The sequence below is a fragment of the Malurus melanocephalus genome, unplaced genomic scaffold (assembly GCF_030028575.1).
Source record: "Malurus melanocephalus ecotype Western Australia unplaced genomic scaffold, MMel_1.1 scaffold_104, whole genome shotgun sequence".
In the NCBI taxonomy this organism is placed as follows: Eukaryota; Metazoa; Chordata; class Aves; order Passeriformes; family Maluridae; genus Malurus; species Malurus melanocephalus.
In genome coordinates this window covers 1,288,985-1,307,150 of record NW_026623336.1, presented here as the reverse complement: position 1 = coordinate 1,307,150, position 18,166 = coordinate 1,288,985, and the positions used below count along the sequence as shown (strand labels likewise).

At 42.3% G+C, this 18,166-nt stretch overlaps 1 protein-coding gene across 1 annotated transcript in view; it reads right to left on the bottom strand.

Annotated features, from left to right (window-relative positions):
- COL22A1 (collagen type XXII alpha 1 chain) overlaps positions 1-6,233 on the bottom strand; it is a 191,134-nt gene extending 184,901 nt beyond the window's left edge. The window contains exons 1-2 of the mRNA XM_057369171.1: positions 6,079-6,233; positions 1,544-2,110 (exon numbers count right to left, since the gene is read on the bottom strand). Coding sequence (XP_057225154.1) covers positions 1,544-2,110; positions 6,079-6,175 — 664 coding nt within the window. The 5' untranslated portion in view covers positions 6,176-6,233. The remainder of the gene's footprint in view (positions 1-1,543; positions 2,111-6,078) is intronic.
- Positions 6,234-18,166: the final 11,933 nt, after the last annotated feature.

Below are 18,166 nucleotides of genomic sequence, written 5' to 3'. Positions count from 1 at the left end.
CCCAGCCCCACTTGTCACTGAGCTCACTGGTGCAGGTAGAGGCAAACAYCTCAGAGAGCCACTGTCAGCATATTTGGGGTAAAGGATGCTCCCTGGGGTCCTTTGTGATGGAATGAGAGRTGTCATGCTCACACAGGGTGGGCTCAGACAGCCACAGACAGACAGTGTCATACCCTGACAGGCAGGCAAAGGATTTTCTSTGTAGGCAACAAATGATGATCTGGGTGTAAAGTGCAGAAAACACTTTGGAAAAGGAAAGTAACAGAATTTCAAAGGAAAATCCCATTTCTGAAATTCAGCAGCTGCAGCAGGAAGTTGTTTGAGTTGGTCAAGTGTGCCAGCCAGAAGGGTTTACTCTTCTCTATTACAGCCCAGTTGTGTGTATGATTACACAAGATATTTAGGGGGAAAAAAACCCTCAAATTCCTTCACCCTGCACAGCTTACAGACACTTGGCTTCCACTTGTGTTGGGATTACACCATCCATTACCCATTTATGTCCAGGTTAAAAATGCAATATCACATCTTGATGTTGCTGGGCAGTGTCAGCTCGGCTCTGCCTGCCTCTGCTTGTCCCTCTTTAAGAACCCTGTGAAAACCCAGACCTTTTTTCTAACAAATGGAGGTGACAGAAAGCAATAACATCTTCACAGGSCTGTCCACAGCAACCACAACACACAGAGCCAAAAGCAGCAAAACCAGGCAGCTTTCATGCAGCCACCAAGAACAAGAGAGTGATCTATCAGTGGAGGAAGGAGAACAGGCTGTGTGATTGCTGTTCCTGTTAAAGTTCAGGGAGACACCAACCACAGTGCTGTTCCCATCCTCTTCACCAAGGAGCTGGAAAATCAGGATCATTTATTCACTGCAAATCCCTCACACTTTTCTCCATTAAAAATCACTCAAAACAACACCACCAGAGCACTAGAGAACACCAGCTGTCAGTAGAGGTGAGATGCTGAAAGGCAGAAAACCACATCCCTTTGCTTCTTAAGGATCATTCTCAGCAGCATCCAGAGAATTCTTTTCACAGCACAGTGCCAGAAAACAAGGGGGAAAAAAAGGTCCTGAACAAACTAAACCAAAATCTGAGTATAAATAAGATGTCACCATTCATATTCAGTACCCCAAAATATTATGAAGTAATGGAACTATATCAGAACCAAGAGGGAATTCACCATTTGCTCTGGAAGCTGACCTAGGGTTAATACAGACTTGGGCAGAAGAACCCATCACATTTCCTGTGGTGGAATCACAGAATCGTAACACTGTAGAGTAGTTTGAATTGGAAGGGACYTTAAAGATCACCTAATTCCAACCACCTGCCAYGAGCAGAGACACCTTCCACTACCTCAGGTTCCTCAAAGCTCCACGCAACCCAGCCTGGAACACTGGTTTCTTACAGAGTGGAGCTGAGTGGAAGACAMAAAAATGAAGAGTTATCAGCATAGAATTATAAACATGAAAGAAATAATCAYAGCTTTTCACACCTATATGCTAACTGAACCTATTCTAATTCTGCAGAACGGGGAGCTCTACTTACTTTCACAGAGACGTCTCCTCAGCTTCCCCCGAATTTTATCGATGGCATTGTAATCAGAGACATGGAACACGTGAGCAGACTTGGGCTCTGAAGCAATCTCATCGAGTTCCTCTTTCAAGGCTTCTCCAACACCCACGGCAAAAATCCTAATCCCAGCCTGATGGGCTGCAGTGGCTGGATCCAAGACAAAATCCTGGCTCCTYCCATCAGTCAAAAGGATAGCCACCTTTTTAACAGTTCGATCACTAAGTCTCCCACCAGCTTCTTTGGAAAAACTGTAGGTGGTGATGTACCTGAGAGCATCTCCAGTGTTCGTGTTACCCCCATAATACTGAATTTTTCGTGCAGCCTCTTTGATTTCCTCACGGGTTTTGTACTTCCCCAGGTCGAACTCCGTGCTTGGACGATCGCTGTATCGCACCACACCCACTCGGGTTTTGTCTGGGCCAATCTCAAAAGTTTCCACCAAATTAGACACCCACTGACGAACTTTTTCAAAATCTTCTTTTCCCACRCTGGAGGAGGCATCCAAGAGGAAGACAAGGTCGTAGTGAACACTCTTGCAACCTGCARGAGTGGCAGAAAACATTGTTAAGGGGAGAGGAGTGCAGAGGACCAGGTAGACCAATTATTCCCTAAACGCAGTCCCCTAGTGAGCAGTTTGGAGGAGGCAGCAAATCCTCTCCCTGTCCTGCAGAGGAAGAGCAGATTCTCAGCTTTTCTCCCTCATGATCCACCTCATCTGTCTCAGGACATCTGCAGGCCAGCACACACTGAGCTTTGAAATGCAAACCCTTTCTCTTCCTGTGCTACCAACAACCTCTGCTCAATCCTTCACCTACACCCCCTGCATGTACACAAAGCTCTTTCTCCCTGACTTCACTGCAGTGCCTTTGCTCAGGGAATGCTCTGAAATGACCTGGACAGATCCAGAGCCCTGCCCTGACCTTGCCTGTGCCAATCCTGACCCCAWGCAATGAAGCTTTCATGTTCCCTCTTGCATTAATGTTATGATTCATTCATGCTTAGCTAGAAGCAGTTCTTTTGCCCAGCGTGATATGTTGATATAGCAAGTCTGTAACAAGATTATTTCAATTTTGAGGCTTTCTGCCACTGACGGTTGGCTAAAGGATGACTCATTGAATTTTGGGATGCGTTCCTCAACAACAATGGGCTGTCAGAGCTGCCTTGTCAGGGAAAAGTTCACTTTTCCTGACAACCACCCCTATACCTCCAACCATATTTGCAACGTGAGGCCTGTGTAATCCAAAACACAAAATTATCTTAATTGCAACTTGTTTGGTCTTTCAATCCAGACTGGTTGCATATTTGGCAGACTCTTGTCAAAAAAAGGTCGATCTCTCAGGAGATGTTTTTAAGATGTTTCTGAATACATGCCAAGTATCAGTACAGTAGTAGATCTACAAAAGTCCTACAGATGCCCAAAATTTATCAACATAATGCCCCAACTGGACAAAATGTGTATATATAYACATATGTYATTTAAACCAGTATTATAGACCACAATCCCTAATAAATTCTGAGTTTTAAGACTGAAAGCTGCTCTACAAAGGCAGTTTGKTCACAGGCACCAACCATCCCTTCTCCAGCAGTTCTTGTTTGAGCCAGTGGTAAAATTACATATCTCCCACTGAATTCCAGAATTGTAACATATAGAAAGGTGAAAAAATCTTTGAAATGAGCATCACCTTCTGCTGAGTTGCCTTCTGTAGCAGAGCACACCTAGAACATCCCAGGGCCTATGGGAACAACCTATGCGCACAGGATTGGGATCAACCCATCCACATTGGATCTCCTTGGAAACAACCTGTTGTTGTGGTTTAACCCCAGTACCACACAGCCCCTCACTCACTGCCCTCAGCAGGACTGGGGAGAACAGAGCTGGAAAGGTAAAAGTGAGAAAACTCATGGGTTGAGTTAAGAAATCTTACTAATTGTAATGAAAAAAAGGAAAAGGAAAAAAAAAGGAAAAGGAAAAGGAAAAGGAAAAGGAAAAGGAAAAGGAAAAGGAAAAGGAAAAGGAAAAGAGAAAGTTGCAATGAGAAGCAAAATAAAAAAAAAAGAAAAAAGAAAAAAGAAAAAAGAAAAAGGAAAAAAGAAAAAAGAAAAAAAAAGAAAAAAGAAAAAAGAAAAAACAAAGAAAAAAGAAAAAAAGAAAAAGTTATAATGAGAAGTAAAATAACAAAGAGATAGAAATAAAACCCAAGAAAGAGCAGTGATGCAAATGAAAACATTTGCTCAGCACTGACTGACTCACAGGCAGTCCCTGAGCAGGAGTCTCCAGCCAAATGTCTCCCCAGTTTTATTTCTGAGCCTGAMACCATATGGTTTGGGATACCCCTTTGGTCAGCTGGGGGCAGCTGTCCCAACATTTTCCCCTCCCAATTTCCTGTGCACCCCCAGTCCCCTTGCTGGTGTGAGAAGGAATAAAAAAGGCCTTGGCTCTGTGTAAGCCCTGCTCAGCAGTAATGAAAACATCCCTATCAACACTGTTTCCAGCCCAAATCCAAAGCACTGCCCCATGCCAGCTACTGTGAGGAAAAATAACTCTACCCCAGCCAAAAACTGTGGTCTGTGATGGCATTTTGTGAGTGAGGGAATGCTTGTCTCTGACCCCAGAGAAGGAAGGGTCTCTCTGAAAAACTCCCTCCAAGGCAATCTGAGAGTGGAGTTGATGGTATAGATAATTTTATATTCTGGCATGTAAGTTTCATTACATCTGTGTGTATCAGCGAGACTCTCAAGTGTGGTTCTGCCTGATTTTTGGAGAATATAAAGGATTAAAAATAAAAGGTAAGCAAAAAGTTTACACTTCCCCACCTTGGCTCCCCAAATTCGTTATTATATTAATCTATTCTGGCTGAAAGAATGTTAATTAGGTGAGACTAACTAGAGAGCAAAACCCACAAGGTACAGCCCTTCCTGTTACTTATTTTAATGACTCTCAGCAGGTGAGACAACTGCAATTTCAAAACAAACAGAACAGACAGAATGAATCCTGTCTGTGTTCAAGGGCAATGAGCCTTAAAACAAGGGGGAGTTAAGTTTTAAAAAGTGATGTCTAKTCAAGGCAGTATTGCAGAGAAGAAAAATGTGATCTTTCAGGATCTTTTTTCTTTTTTTTTGGAGTTAACGATTCTTTGCTTACAGACCTTATGGCAGTGAGATGAAATWCTGCAGAAATACTCTCAGTAAATATTAATATGCATTTTTAGCACTCTAATGTCCACTGCAGGATAAAATAATTGTTTTCCAAGAATGCTGTAACAGTACCTTTTTTACTGGCAGAAACAATTCAGTTCATGTTAAGGGAATATGGGAGATAATTCATAGAAAACAAAATTTCATTTTTGTGATTGCAGAAATGCTCTCTGGGAGCAKGATTCAAGGAGTTGTGTTCATCCACTCAGACACTGAACCAACTGTAYTCCCTTTAAAAATAGTTCACAAACAAGCCATAAGTCCAAAATTATTTAAAGTAAGCAGAGAATGAACATATAAATGGCACCACTATATTCTCTCTGTGACAGTCCAGAAGCAGAAAAAAAAAAAGGTGAGATTTCACTTTGTTTAGTTACTAAGTATTTATTCCYCTTAAACTCCATCCAAAAAATACCATAGAGATATCACATAAAAAATCTGTAAAGCAGCTACTCCTTAAACTGAGAGAAGGTCTAAAAAAGGCTTTTCTTTCTTATAAATTACCCAAGCCTACAGAATAGCAGCTTTCCTAGAAAAAGAGATCCAAAACCTCCATCTCAAAATGCCTTTGGACTCCTATAAAAAAGCTGTGTGGGTCTACAACCATTTTTAATTTGAGGTGTGGCATCATTTATGTGAAATAGCTCAACTCCTCCTGCTAGCACACAAAAACCCACATGTCCTTGTCAAGGATAAGAACAGTCCCTCAACTACATCCATCCTCTCGTGCTTTGAGTGGAATTTGGGGGAGAGGGTCCATCAGCCCAGGCCGAAAGCTGTGCCAGGGACCATGCCAAAAACAGAGAGTAAAGAAACAGAGAATCCTAGAGTCATTTAGGTTGGAAAAGACCTTTAAGATCATCAAGTTCAACCGTTAACCCAGCACTGCTAAGTCCATCACTAAACCATGTCCCCAAGCACCACAGCAACACATCCTCCAAATATCTCTAATCAAGGGAGGGTATGAACAGTGCCCTGGCCCTGTTCCCTTTGGCTCACAGGGAAGTCACAGCCAGGCAGAAGATTCACCAGATCTCATCTGACACCCACAGGAGGCGATGGAAGGAAGGAGTGATCTCCATGGGTAGAGGGAGCACATCCAGAGCAAGYTGTGGTGAGCTGCTCCTCTTGCTCGGGGTAGCTGAGCTAAACTTTCTAAGCCTTAAATCAAAACATCCCTAAAGGCTGTTTTATGTATTCCCAGCAGTCAATGTCGTGGGCTGTTTGCAGTTTTGCTCCTCGCACTGATGGCTTCCCAGCCATGGGAGAGCCCCAGCAGCTCCAGGGCACGAGGCAGCAAACCGAAGGCGTACCTGCTCTTTGAGCCTCAGCTCTGTCCCCGCCAAACACGAATGTGAGAAGAACCAAGAGATGGGGCACACGGCATCTTCCCATCATGGACATATCCATATCTCCTTTCTCACATCGGCTCGTCTTTTCTCCACGGCGCAAAGCTCGCTAGAAATCCAACCCGCAGCCTAGAAAGGGAAATAAAGAGCAAAGTGTTATCTCACAGCAACACAGACGGCAGCAGTGATGCAAGTCATGAGAGAGCGTTTAGGAGAGTCGCCTCTTCTGCCTGTCATTTTACTTGACTAGACATAAACTGCTCAGACAAAGAGGCAGGAGTTCACCTACTTTTCAAAAGCTATACTCGTTCACTGGCTCTATTCACTGTGAAGCAGCTGAATGGAAACAGGAGAGAGATTACCAGATTATTATACTTTAATTGAGCCCACTGCCAACTACACAATCAGCGCACTGGAGTGGAAACCATTCCTGACCTGGCCCTCCCACGCATTCATCATTAGGAGATACACAACGCAGAGCCCAGATACAAACCCCTACAAATCACACACATAACCCGTTGCCACTTCACCCATCGCTGCTTTCAGTTCTGGAGCCCCAAAAATTAAAAACTCTAAAAACAAGCTGCTGTTCTCACATTTGTATTTGCTGCCATTGGTCCTTCTTTGTAGGACTAAACTCAGCAATTTCCACTCATGCCTTTCAACTATTTATTAGCTTAAAGAAATGCAAAAGCTCAGGGTTATCTTCAGTATAAGGTCTTTGATTTGAGTTGACTTTGAGTGGAGTCACTGAAGTCAGAAGATATTGTAACAAGCCAAGAAAATTGTCTGGGCTGTTAAAAGTTAAGCTGCATTTTCTAACACTAGGTCAACACTTAAAAAAAATMTGTTAACTTACTACTCTTATTATTTTTTATTATATCATAAAGTTTGATCTACTGTTTGCACACAGAGAAGGGAGAAACCAGCTTCCATTCTGCAGCCCTCACTGCCTGAGGCATTATTTTCAAAAACTTTCTCCCAGCTCCCAACCCCTTCTTTTCCTCTTTAATGATTCTAATGACTTCTTTCTCCATTTTCCTGGGGAAGTTCTGCTTCCTCAGTCTTTTAACATGCACATCTACTTCTCACTGTTGATAGCTGGGTAGAAGTCATGGAGGGGACACTGTGTGATGTAGTTCATTGCTGCAGGGTTGATTATGCCTTCTAGGATATTTCTTTTCAAAGCACTAAGGTTCTGTGGGAATCACAGACAAAAAGAATCGTGGCGTCAGCATTTGTTCAAAACCTGTTTTGATCAGTCAGATGTTGGGCCTGTCTCTACCACGTATCTCAGCATGTTGTGCTGGTTTGGAAATTAAAAAGGGGAAAAATCTTATGAAGTTGTCAAGATGTCACATAAATCCTCATTCCCACAAAAAAAAAAATGCAGCTCCTTTCAAAGATAAAATACAAGCTATTTTCAGAAGCTCGTATCATATGCAGACAAGAAGAAAAGCAATATATATTATAAGCCCTTCCCTTCAAATAAAATTTGGAAGTATCTGCCAGCAGTGGAACATAAATACAAGAAAGATTTTTTTAAAAAATAAATCGTATTTATTGATGAACCGACTCTGAATACAAAGGACACGAYCAGGTGCTGTAGTTTACACCTCAGCCAGACGATGTCCCTACCAGACAGTGAGGTGCTCAGGTTGGAGCCAGCTGGAAATGGCTGCAGGGTAAAAAAGGCACAAAAACACCACTGTGCCCTACAGGAGTTAGAATTTCTTTCTAAATAAGCACGTTATTGAAATACCAATCAGGCAGCTGCCTGCAGAGGGATCAGGACAGGCATTACTGGAAATATCTATGGGAGCCTTCAGCCCAAGGTTTATTGCTCCCATGGATTTTTTAGGAAACATTGTTTTTGGGTGCTAGTGGTGGGACAGCAGGTTAGTGGCAGCAGCAAGAGCTGGGAAATCGGATCTGCCAAGTGACATCGGGCACTTCCAGTGCCGAGAGCTCAAAACGTCCTTTCTCTATGTCTGGGCTCGCACGGCTGTGAAGTTTTATAAATACATTCTTAAAAACAGTCCTGGCCAGCTGCTAACCCACATGAGGCCAGGATAAAAGGAGCAGAGCACCAGCTGGTGTCAGTCAGCAGAACAACTCTGGCCCTGCGAGCAGCGGATGCAGCTTAGTGGATGGGGCTCACTTGGTGCACGTGGGATTCCACCCCAGCAGAAGGACATGGCCAAGCCTGAGGGTTCTGTCTCTATGGCCCAATTCCTCTCCCTTCCCTGCCAAAACACTTCAAGAACTCATTTCTCCATTATGAATGCTGCAAGGTGTCTCAGAACAGCCATTCAGGCTAMAAATAGTGGGGAGGGAAAAAACCTCAAATCAAATCAGAACATCTGCTTAAAATCTATAATCATAACTTGTGGTGGCTTTAATACACATTTATGGTTCAATATTATTCTTGCTTTCAGGCCAAAATACATAATTTTATCTACTTTTATAGCACCGAGAATTGAACCAAGTCTCTTAACTTGCAGCWACTTTATGTACAAATATACCAGTGAGAGAAAATTGCCCCATTCACATCAACAGGACTTGTGTCATGGCAAGGAAGTCTACAGGGGTGTTAGAAGCAAGGTTGGAAATAAAGTATTTTTAGTGATAGGTTTTCCACTCTTSTTTCTTTYCCACCTCAGTCGGCCACTTTGAGAMTGAGCCCAGTTTGAAATTGCAGCAGCTAATTACTATTTCCAGGACAAATGGTCAAAAAGGAGTCAAAAGTGGGAGTGTTTAGGCTTCAGAGTGATCCAAGACTGAGAAATTCTCTTTACTTGACCCTATTTCCAAATGGCCAACATGGAGGCTTTTTATTACTATTATTTTTAGTTCAGCTATCAAGTGGGAATAATTTTCCTCAAAGAAGCCTAAGTCAACCTACATCATTTAAAAATACCTCCCATTTTCTTTTTATTTCACAAACATCACTTTGGGATTCCCTTGGGATGCTTTAAGGGTTGTTGCAAAAAGAACTGACAAATCCTATCATGTCTGAGTTTATTACCAAACTGTGGACTCTGTGTCTGAGGCTCCATTTTTAGTAGTTTAACAGGAAAAAAAKAAGTGAATACTTCTGGCTACATGCAAACTTGATGTTGGAATGGCATCCCGGCTGAGAAGCCAGTAAATGTTAAAGTGAGCCCTCTACACTCAAAATACAAAGGCAGCACTGAGCTATTTCATACCAACTCACAGCTGAACAAACAATATGCAAAAGATAGGCACAAGTTCTATATAACTTTCAGGTTCAGAATGGATTTTTGGAGGGGTTAGTATAGAGTTTTAGGTCAGTTAGAATCCATGGTAAGGTCTCTCTAGTTTTGAACAGTAAGTAAACACTCCTTGGGAAATGTAGGGCAAAAAGCAACAATAATTTTTTTTTTTTTTTTTTAAAGAGCCAAAGGAGAACTGGGTCTTCKCATCTCAATATTGTGATTCGGAGAACAAGGAGAAAAAAACTTTTRTGGAAGAAGAAAAGCAAAAGTGTTTGTTTAGAAGTGGCATCTTGAAAAAAAAATCAAAGAAAAAGAAGGGGCAGATGCAGAGAMCGTGGAAGAAAAGCTTACTGCACTTCTGGGAGAAGCAATTTGCACAGACTCTGGATCTACCCCATCTCAGCCTCCCCAGAGACTGCTCTTCTGTCCTGGTTTGAGAGACACCACCAATAGCAAAAGCTACGTGAGTTTGAGATGCAACAACACAGAACACTTTCTGTGATCTCCTTTATTCTTCAGAGGAGTGATTCAGCCACAAATATTCATAAATCAAAATAAAATAAACCCGGAGTCATAGTAAGACGAGTATTTCAGAAGCATTATTTATTAAAAGTGTTTCTACTTCATGCGAGCCAAAGTTCAAAGATGCCGCAGGGACAGTACAAAGACCACTGAATCAAATCTGAATGTTAAAAGTATGCCCAGTTATGTACTTTAGACTCCTCATTAAAATATTGGAGCTCTTACTTGCTTAATTTTACTGAATTATACCAGTGAACTGTTTGTCTTACTGTTAAATTCAAGGGGGGTTGATTCTATTATTGTGCTTGATTTCATCCATTCGTCTGCTGCCACTGAACATCACCATATGCCATATAAATGTTGTAACTATGCTGGCATTCATAATGTGATTTTAAATGTCTTTGGTATGCTCCTCTGAAGAAGAGGTTAGCCGGGGGTGAAAAAGACAGTGTCCAATTATACAGCTTTTCACACACACACAAAAAAGAAAAACAAATATAAAACCCAGCACACTAATACATCTGACATCTTAGTAGAGTCAGCTTGTTGATTGTGCCTCTTCCAACTACTGAACTAAGCAATTTAATTATCTAAATTATTGCTGATATGAGCAGGAAGCCAACCGTATAAAAGAGAGATGGGACTTTCTTCCCTGCTGATCATCCCATGCGGTCGTATATCTTTGTTCGATGATTTTTAAAGAAATCATCTGATGGCATCTCTGGAAGATGTGCATCTTCCCAGGCCTGATCCAAAGCCAACTGTAGTTAATGAAAAGAGGGACACTGATTTCAGCGGGCATTGTTTAAAAACCCATGYGAATAATAGAGCAGAAAATTCTCTGCTAACACCAGAGCCATTCCTGTGGTACTTTGTTGGAATACAACTAATCCAAAGCCTGCTGAAATCAAGGAGGAGACTGTCAGCAGCCCTATAATATGTTGGATGAAGCCGTTCATGCACCCTGCTGGCAAAACCCTCTTCAGCATCTGCTCTAAGTGCTGGTGAGGCTGCAGGGGGTGGGACGTTTCTTCTCTTCTTTTGCAGTGATGGAATAATAGAATTGTTTAGGTTGGAAGGGACCTTCAAGATGATCTCATTCCAGTCCCTGTCATGGGCAGGRACTCCTTCCACCAGATCAGATTGCTCAGAGCCCCATCCAGCCTGGCCTGGAGCACTTTGAGGCATGGGGCAGCCACAGTTTCTCTGGGCTACATCACATCTCGAGAGCAGCTTCTATCCCAACCCTAAAAAAATGATCAGATGCACMGTGATGGTTGACGTGAATGTGAGCCAAAGCAATCTGTCAGCTTTATGGGAGATGAAATAGGGTGGTGGGAGAGATCAGCAGACCATTCCATCCCATCGATTTGTTTGCCTGAGCTGAACTCTATTACTGCCCTCAAGTACTCAGTGCTGGAACTCCCTGGGCCCATGAATGATTACTATTGCTGCAATTGGAAGCTTGATTGTCCGAGAAATAAAGTCCATACTGATAATTTAGGAGGGGAAAAATAATAAATATCTGTTCCCCAAGTGGCAGGTACCTGTCCAGGAGACAGAAGGAAACAGGAGTTGAGTGGAGGAAAATATCCTAAAAAGGAGCATAACCAAGAATCCTAAAGGGCCATAAGGCACACTAAAGGATTAACTCAACACAGGCATTTCCTAATTTGTGCCTGCTCCACTCTGCAGCCTGAGAAATGTTCCTTTAACCTCTGTGGTGCTGCACGTGSCCACACGAGGAATCCTGAGAGGAGGTCAGAATTAGAATTCAGCCACTCTTGACTCCTTAACCTACGCTTGGATCATGCATTCCGCAAATTGACCCCTCATAAATGCATTTACCACAGACGTTTTAAAACAAGCCCTCACTGGTTGTCTGCCAAATCACTGCTATTCTAAAACACCCTCAGTGCTAGAAGAGGACTTTGCAGTGTATTTTTGCTTGCTGCAGACACGCATTCTCTGCAGGCTGAAGCCTTGATGCAGTATCCCCAAGTATAACTTTTCAGTGTTTTGGCCAGAGGAAGTAACTCCTGGGTTAAATTGTACTCCTGGATATCAAGCTTAGAAATCTTTCTACTGATTACCTAAGAAAGCCCAAAAGTAACCTGCAGTGAAAATCTGTATGACAGACKCTGGCTTTGGCATCATCGACCAGCCTGTAAGGAAAACCTCCACTGCACCCCATGAACACATGTGTTTATGGATCAGCCAAGTGCTAACTCCTTCTCACTTCAGCTAACAGGCAGCTTGAATTTCAAAGAAGTTCTACATCTAAAAGGCTGGTTCAGTACAAAAYACAATTTCTCCAGTATCTTGGTTAGCTTGACTGAAATAGTTATCAAGGAAAAGACTCATGGGAAGTGTCCCAGAGGATATGTGAGGCGGAAGGAATTAGAAGAGCTGATAAGGGGAGGCTGATAAGGAAAAGCTCTGCATATCTGATTTGGGAAAAGAATGCCTGAAAACAGGGTTTGCCCAAGAACCAGGCACCTGTAGCACTTATACTGACAGCTTCTCTCACCGTGTTTATTTACCCACTGGCAAAGGCAGGAAGAATATCTCAAACTTGAAACTGAAGCATTGGTTCAATGCTCCCACATGCTTTTTTTTTCTTTTTCTTTTTCTTTTTCTTTTTCTTTTTCAATACAACAAAGTAGTCTCTCAGGGCTGCATTTTGTTTGAACCATTTTTTCCCTTAAATTTTAGTTATTCTCCTTCACAAAGCTGTAGTCTGCACCTTTTTAGCATGAACCAGGAAACCAGGATCACAACAGGATACTCAGAGGTGAGTTAACTTGTCATAATCTCATTAGCACTATTCTCTTCTACCCCCAAAAGATTCTCAAGTATATAACTCAAGTCACATAGATTGCAAGTCAATTACAAAACATGTTGGTCCACATTCTGCCTAATCTGGGGTGAAAATATATTTGAATCCTGTGGATATTAACATGATAATATTATTAGATACATAATAATTTAGGAATGTGTTGGATTTCCTAAGGGGGAACACACACTCCAAACCAAAAGACCCAGGAGCAGGTGCACAGCCCACCCATCCCAATAATGTATTGCACAAAATTTTGTCCATACTTTTTTGTCTGCTTCTTTTAAACCTAGCACAATGCTGAAATGTTTCTATGTTGTTGCTGAAGCAGGGTTTGCAGCATGCACACATCCTAAAGTGGAAAATACATAAGCTGCAGGAGTACAAGGCACACTGGCTGTTTGGGGTAATAGGGAACATCATTCCCAGACCTTCACAGGAAAAGGAGCCCAATCCACATTTTTAAATTAACCACCACTTCTGGYTGCAGAGTGTCCAGATTAAAAAGTAGTGATATAAGCAAGACAAAGACCAAAATGATGTCCAGAAACATTATGGTAGGAACAGTTKGTGGTGAAATGGAAAATTCTGAGATTTTTCCTCAGCACTCCATGCTCAAACTCTCCTTAGAACAGCGTATATGGAGCACGTTGATTTTGCACAGGGTCACAGAACACCAATCTTTTGGCCTAAGCCCTATAACCTGTACTGGCAAAGTCCTACAAATCCCATTTCCTCTCAAGCAGAGGCAAAGCAGTTCCAACCTACATTAGCTATTAGGAAGAAGCCTTTAACATTGAGCCCCTGGAGGCTATTCAATATGAGAGCACTCCACTCTTACAGCACCAATTTCCTGCTTTTTATATCCTCATGGAAGTTCTTACAGCTCTTGGAATGAAATTTAATATTTTCTTTTTTAGTACAGTGGAGGATTATGTCAGTAAAAAGACCCATATGTCACGGCTTTATATAGTTAGTGAGCAGGGCTGGAGCGAGGAATTGGGATGGGGTAACAGCCTAAATCTATTTGGAAAATAGCAACATACTTTCTAACAAAGAGAAGCCTGGTGAACGCATTTCCCAGAAATCCTAACTGGGGCAAGGAAGAATTGCTTTGCATTCCTTACTCTATGCCTTATGATAATGGCCTGGATAACCAGAATCCCTACAAACTCCAGAAATGAGCTCATGCCCATTGTCTGTCACTCTCAGGGTTATTAACAAGGCCCTGCTAATTGGAGTGGTACCACATGGTCACCTACTGCTTCCCAACACTTCTGCTGAGCTACAGAAATGACAGAAAAAATCCCAAATGCAGGAACATCAATACCTCCTGTTTGCACCATGTGGTGAATTCATCCTCCATGTGTTCCAAGATCATGATGGACATGAAATATAATGAAAGTTTGTTAAGAAACAACAAGTGCATTTGGTTAAGGGATTTAGCACTGCAAAGCCTTTCCATGGTTTTATTTGCATGGCCTTGGCCTTTGTGATGAAACCCAGACCTCTACTGAGGACACCACGACACCAGCAAAAATGAAGGATCTGTGAAGAAAAGCCATGAAAGTAAGAGGAATCTGTCATTTCTTGCGGAGGTGCAGATGGCAGGGTTACATCCTCAGCTYTGAACCCTTCCCTCTGTGCCCAGCACTCCCTTTGTGCACCCACTGAAATCCACCCAAGCTGAGCATCTCCACACTCTCATCCACTGAGAACAAGCACAGCCATTTCTCTTTTCCAACACCAGAAAGAAAAAGGACAAWCAAGCAGATACAAGCAGCTTGCAAGCAAACCTTTCTCACCAGGTACTCTAGAAACAGGCCATTCTTCACCTCCTTGCTGCAGCAGGGCCCCAGGGTAGATTTCACAGTTAGTTGACTTTGTAACAAAGCATTTTGGGAACTGACCTGAAACAAAAGGTGTGGTGCTGGAACTGATGTAGGATAGCCAATTTAATTTCTTGTAATTGCATAATTCAAATCATTTAAGGCAGAGGCAAACCTTGGAAGCCCCAACAATAGAATGAAAAGGTGTGTGTAGACTCTCAGCTTCGGTGTCTGCAGAGTGGGGAGTTTGTATGGGGAATTTAGGGCTGAAAATCTTGGAATTTACTGCCTCCAGTCTCTTTTTGGCTCTAACCTGAAAGGTCTTTCTTTCTCATGAAAGGAGCTGGCCTAAGATGAGAGAGGAAGACTCATCTCCCCTGACCACAGAGGTCTGCATTGTGGATGTCTTCACCAYCAACACAGACTCCTACAAAATGAGAGAAATAAGAAGCATGGCCTCAGTGCAGGACAGTTTGGAGTGAAAACATTGGATCTTTGATATCTCAACCACCTCTCTCATGTACTGTGGCCACCACGAGCACGGGACAGGCAGGTCAGATGAACGTGGGGAGCACCAAGCAGAAGTAGAGTTTATCAAGTGTCAGAGAAGACACCAAGTCCAAGACTGAGATAAAACACACTTTGCTCCTCTCAATTTCTGAATATGACACACAAGAAATCACTTCTGTGATTTTACCATGATCCCAGACGAGGGAGACCTGCAGGAAAGTTCTGCCTTGTGACTTTTATTGTCATTTCTGCCCCAAGGGCTGTGAGTAAGATGGAAAACTGAGTAAGATGGGATGAACGGATCAAAAGCAGCCCTGCCAAGAAGGAATTTAGGGTGCTGGTGGATGAGGAGATGGACATGAGACAGAAGTGTGCACTTGCAGCCCAAAAATTCAACCAGATCCTGGTCTGCACCAAAATCAGCATGGCCAGCAGGCTGAGGGAGGTGATTCTGCTCTTCTGCTCCACTCACATGAGACCCCATCTCCAGCAATACTGGAAGGACATGTTGAAATGAGTCCAGAGGAGGCCACAAAGTAGATTAGAGGGATGGAGCACCTCTCCTGTAAGGAAAGGCTGAGAGAATTGGARTTGTTCAGTCTGGAAAAGWGAAGGCACTGGAAAGGCATTATAGCAGCCCTGCAGTCCCTAAAGGGGCTATGGGAGAGCTGTAGGGGGTTTGTGTCMAGAACAGTGCAGTGATTGAACAAGGTAATGGTTTCAAACTGCCAGAGGAAGGGTTTACMTCAGGTATTGGGGAGAAATTCTTCACTGTGAAGGTGGTGAGGCACTGGCACAGGCTGCCCAGAGAACGTGTGGATATCCCATCCCTGGAAGTGCTCAAGGCCAGGTTGGATGGGGCTCTGAGCACCCTGGTCTAGGGGGAACTGTCCTTGCCCATGGCAGGGAGGTTGGAACAAGGTGATCTTGAAGATCCCTTCAAACCCAAACTATTCTGTGATTCTGTGATTCTGTGATTCTGTGATTCTGTGATTCTGTGATTCTGTGATTCTGTGATTCTGTGATTCTGTGATTCTGTGAATAGAGAAGATGATCAAGAATACACTGAAGAGCAGTACAGCAAATAAGCATCTGACAGCTGTAAATTAAACAGGAAAAGATGTAGCTGGAGAAAACATGCAAACTATTCCTATCTTCTAACAGGAAGGGCTCTCTTCAGCACTGTCACTCACTTAGAAAGGGTAAGATACAAAAACTTGTGCTCTACAGCCCATACACAGCTCTCACACACTGCAGCTGACAGAGACAAGAAGGTTGTCACTTGGGACATGATCAGAGATGTGCAGCTACCCCTGCACCACAGCTGGGTCTGTCTGTGCTCAAAGTAAGGGCTGGGACGGTKTCAGGGCAATAATCCTGACCCTGGCTGCAAGGGTTTTGAGCCATTCCAACTCTCATCCTGTCCCATCCTTTCCACTCTGCTTCCTTCCTTTYCATTCTTCACACAAATTTCAGAAACAGCAGTGAAACGAGAGAAAGCAAAAAGGGAATGTGCCATGAAAGAAATAAAGGAGTATACAGATCACATGAATGAAACATGGAAGAACATCACACTSAGGTTTTCCTAACATTCTCATTTCATCTTAATTAGAATTTTCATAATTAACTGTAGGAAGAAGGGACTCAAGTTGTCTCAAAAAGACCTCAAAAATTACTTAATTCCCYTTTCCCTAACTCTTCATATGCAATATCCTGAATTTTTCCTTAAAAAAAGTGGGAGCTATTGGGTAGGTAACAGTAGATAACAAAGATTTTATTTGATATTAAGGGAGGAGGATATTTTCACATGGATAAGGATATAGAGTAGTTACCAGAAAAATTATAACAAAAGCAAAATTGCTGGAGAAGAAAGGACTTGGAAAAATTGTAGAAATGGAAAAGTGGTACCTATTTAGACAGCAGTGCTAGAACTTAAATTAAATCTGTGCCTTTCTGGACTGTAAAGCTTAGTTTCAAATAAGTCTCACACTACACTTTTTTTTAAAGACATAGTAGAGCTCTGGCTGGGATTTATCTCATTTAAGTTTAGGCTGTAGGTGTCTAACTAACATTTTATGTGGTCTTATACTTGAGCTCCTTTCCAGTTCATGGAGGGGAAAAACACAAAAGAAGGAAGAAAAAATCCATATCCAGATTGATTTTATCTCTTTCTCATGTGGAAGAGTAAAATAAATTAACTACTCACAAAAAGTGCTTATTTTCCCCAGACACAATGAAAGAAGCTTAGACAAAGAGCAAAGATTTAGATATCATGTCCCAACAGATACCAATATTTCAACAGATGTCTGCCTGGTGAAGGTGACATAAAAAAGTCAGCCAAAAGCAGTAACAGCTAAAGATGGAAAAGGTAATGATAGGAAACTTTATCAAGTTCAGAGGCAGAAGATGAATAGACCKGAATATTTGAATAGAGTACAAAATCTTTGTCTAATGGGGAACAGAAGAAACTCATCCTGATTTCTAAACAGATCCCCTGTCCTGAATGATGAAATTGTCCAAGAAAATCAGGTTTGCAAAGAAGAACCAAAATGGAGCTAGGAAAAGCAACATCTTTTTGAACTTTTACGCTGTTTTCCACAAGGAGGGCTTAAGAGCATTCCATGCAGAGTTCAGTCCAGTTTCTGGGTGAATTATAATGGATATGGGAACCATAACTGGATTGYCTACAGGGTTAAACTTCACTCTGAATTTTCTCTGTCCATGAATCTGACCAGATGAACCCATCCATGATGTTCAGCTGTCCCAAATGCCAATGGGTGCTTGGCTCTCCTGGACTCTGCAGGAAGCCTCAGGAGCACTCACCAGGAAAATAAAGGCTASAAAAAGGCACTGAGCACCTTGGCCTTACTACATCTGTTTTGGCACTAGATTTCCTATTCCACTCAGAAGCAAGAAGGTACTTTGCTTCCTTTTCCTTTTGATGCCAAAGAAAACACCAAAGTACAAATACATCACCATGGGCAGAGATGCACATAAATTGACATCATGCAAGGATAAGCAAATATTTCAAACACAGTTGCTGTCTGAAGAGTAACTGTTCCAATCTATCTGCTGCCAAATTTAAAAAAAAAAAAAAAAAAAAAGGATGTGATTGT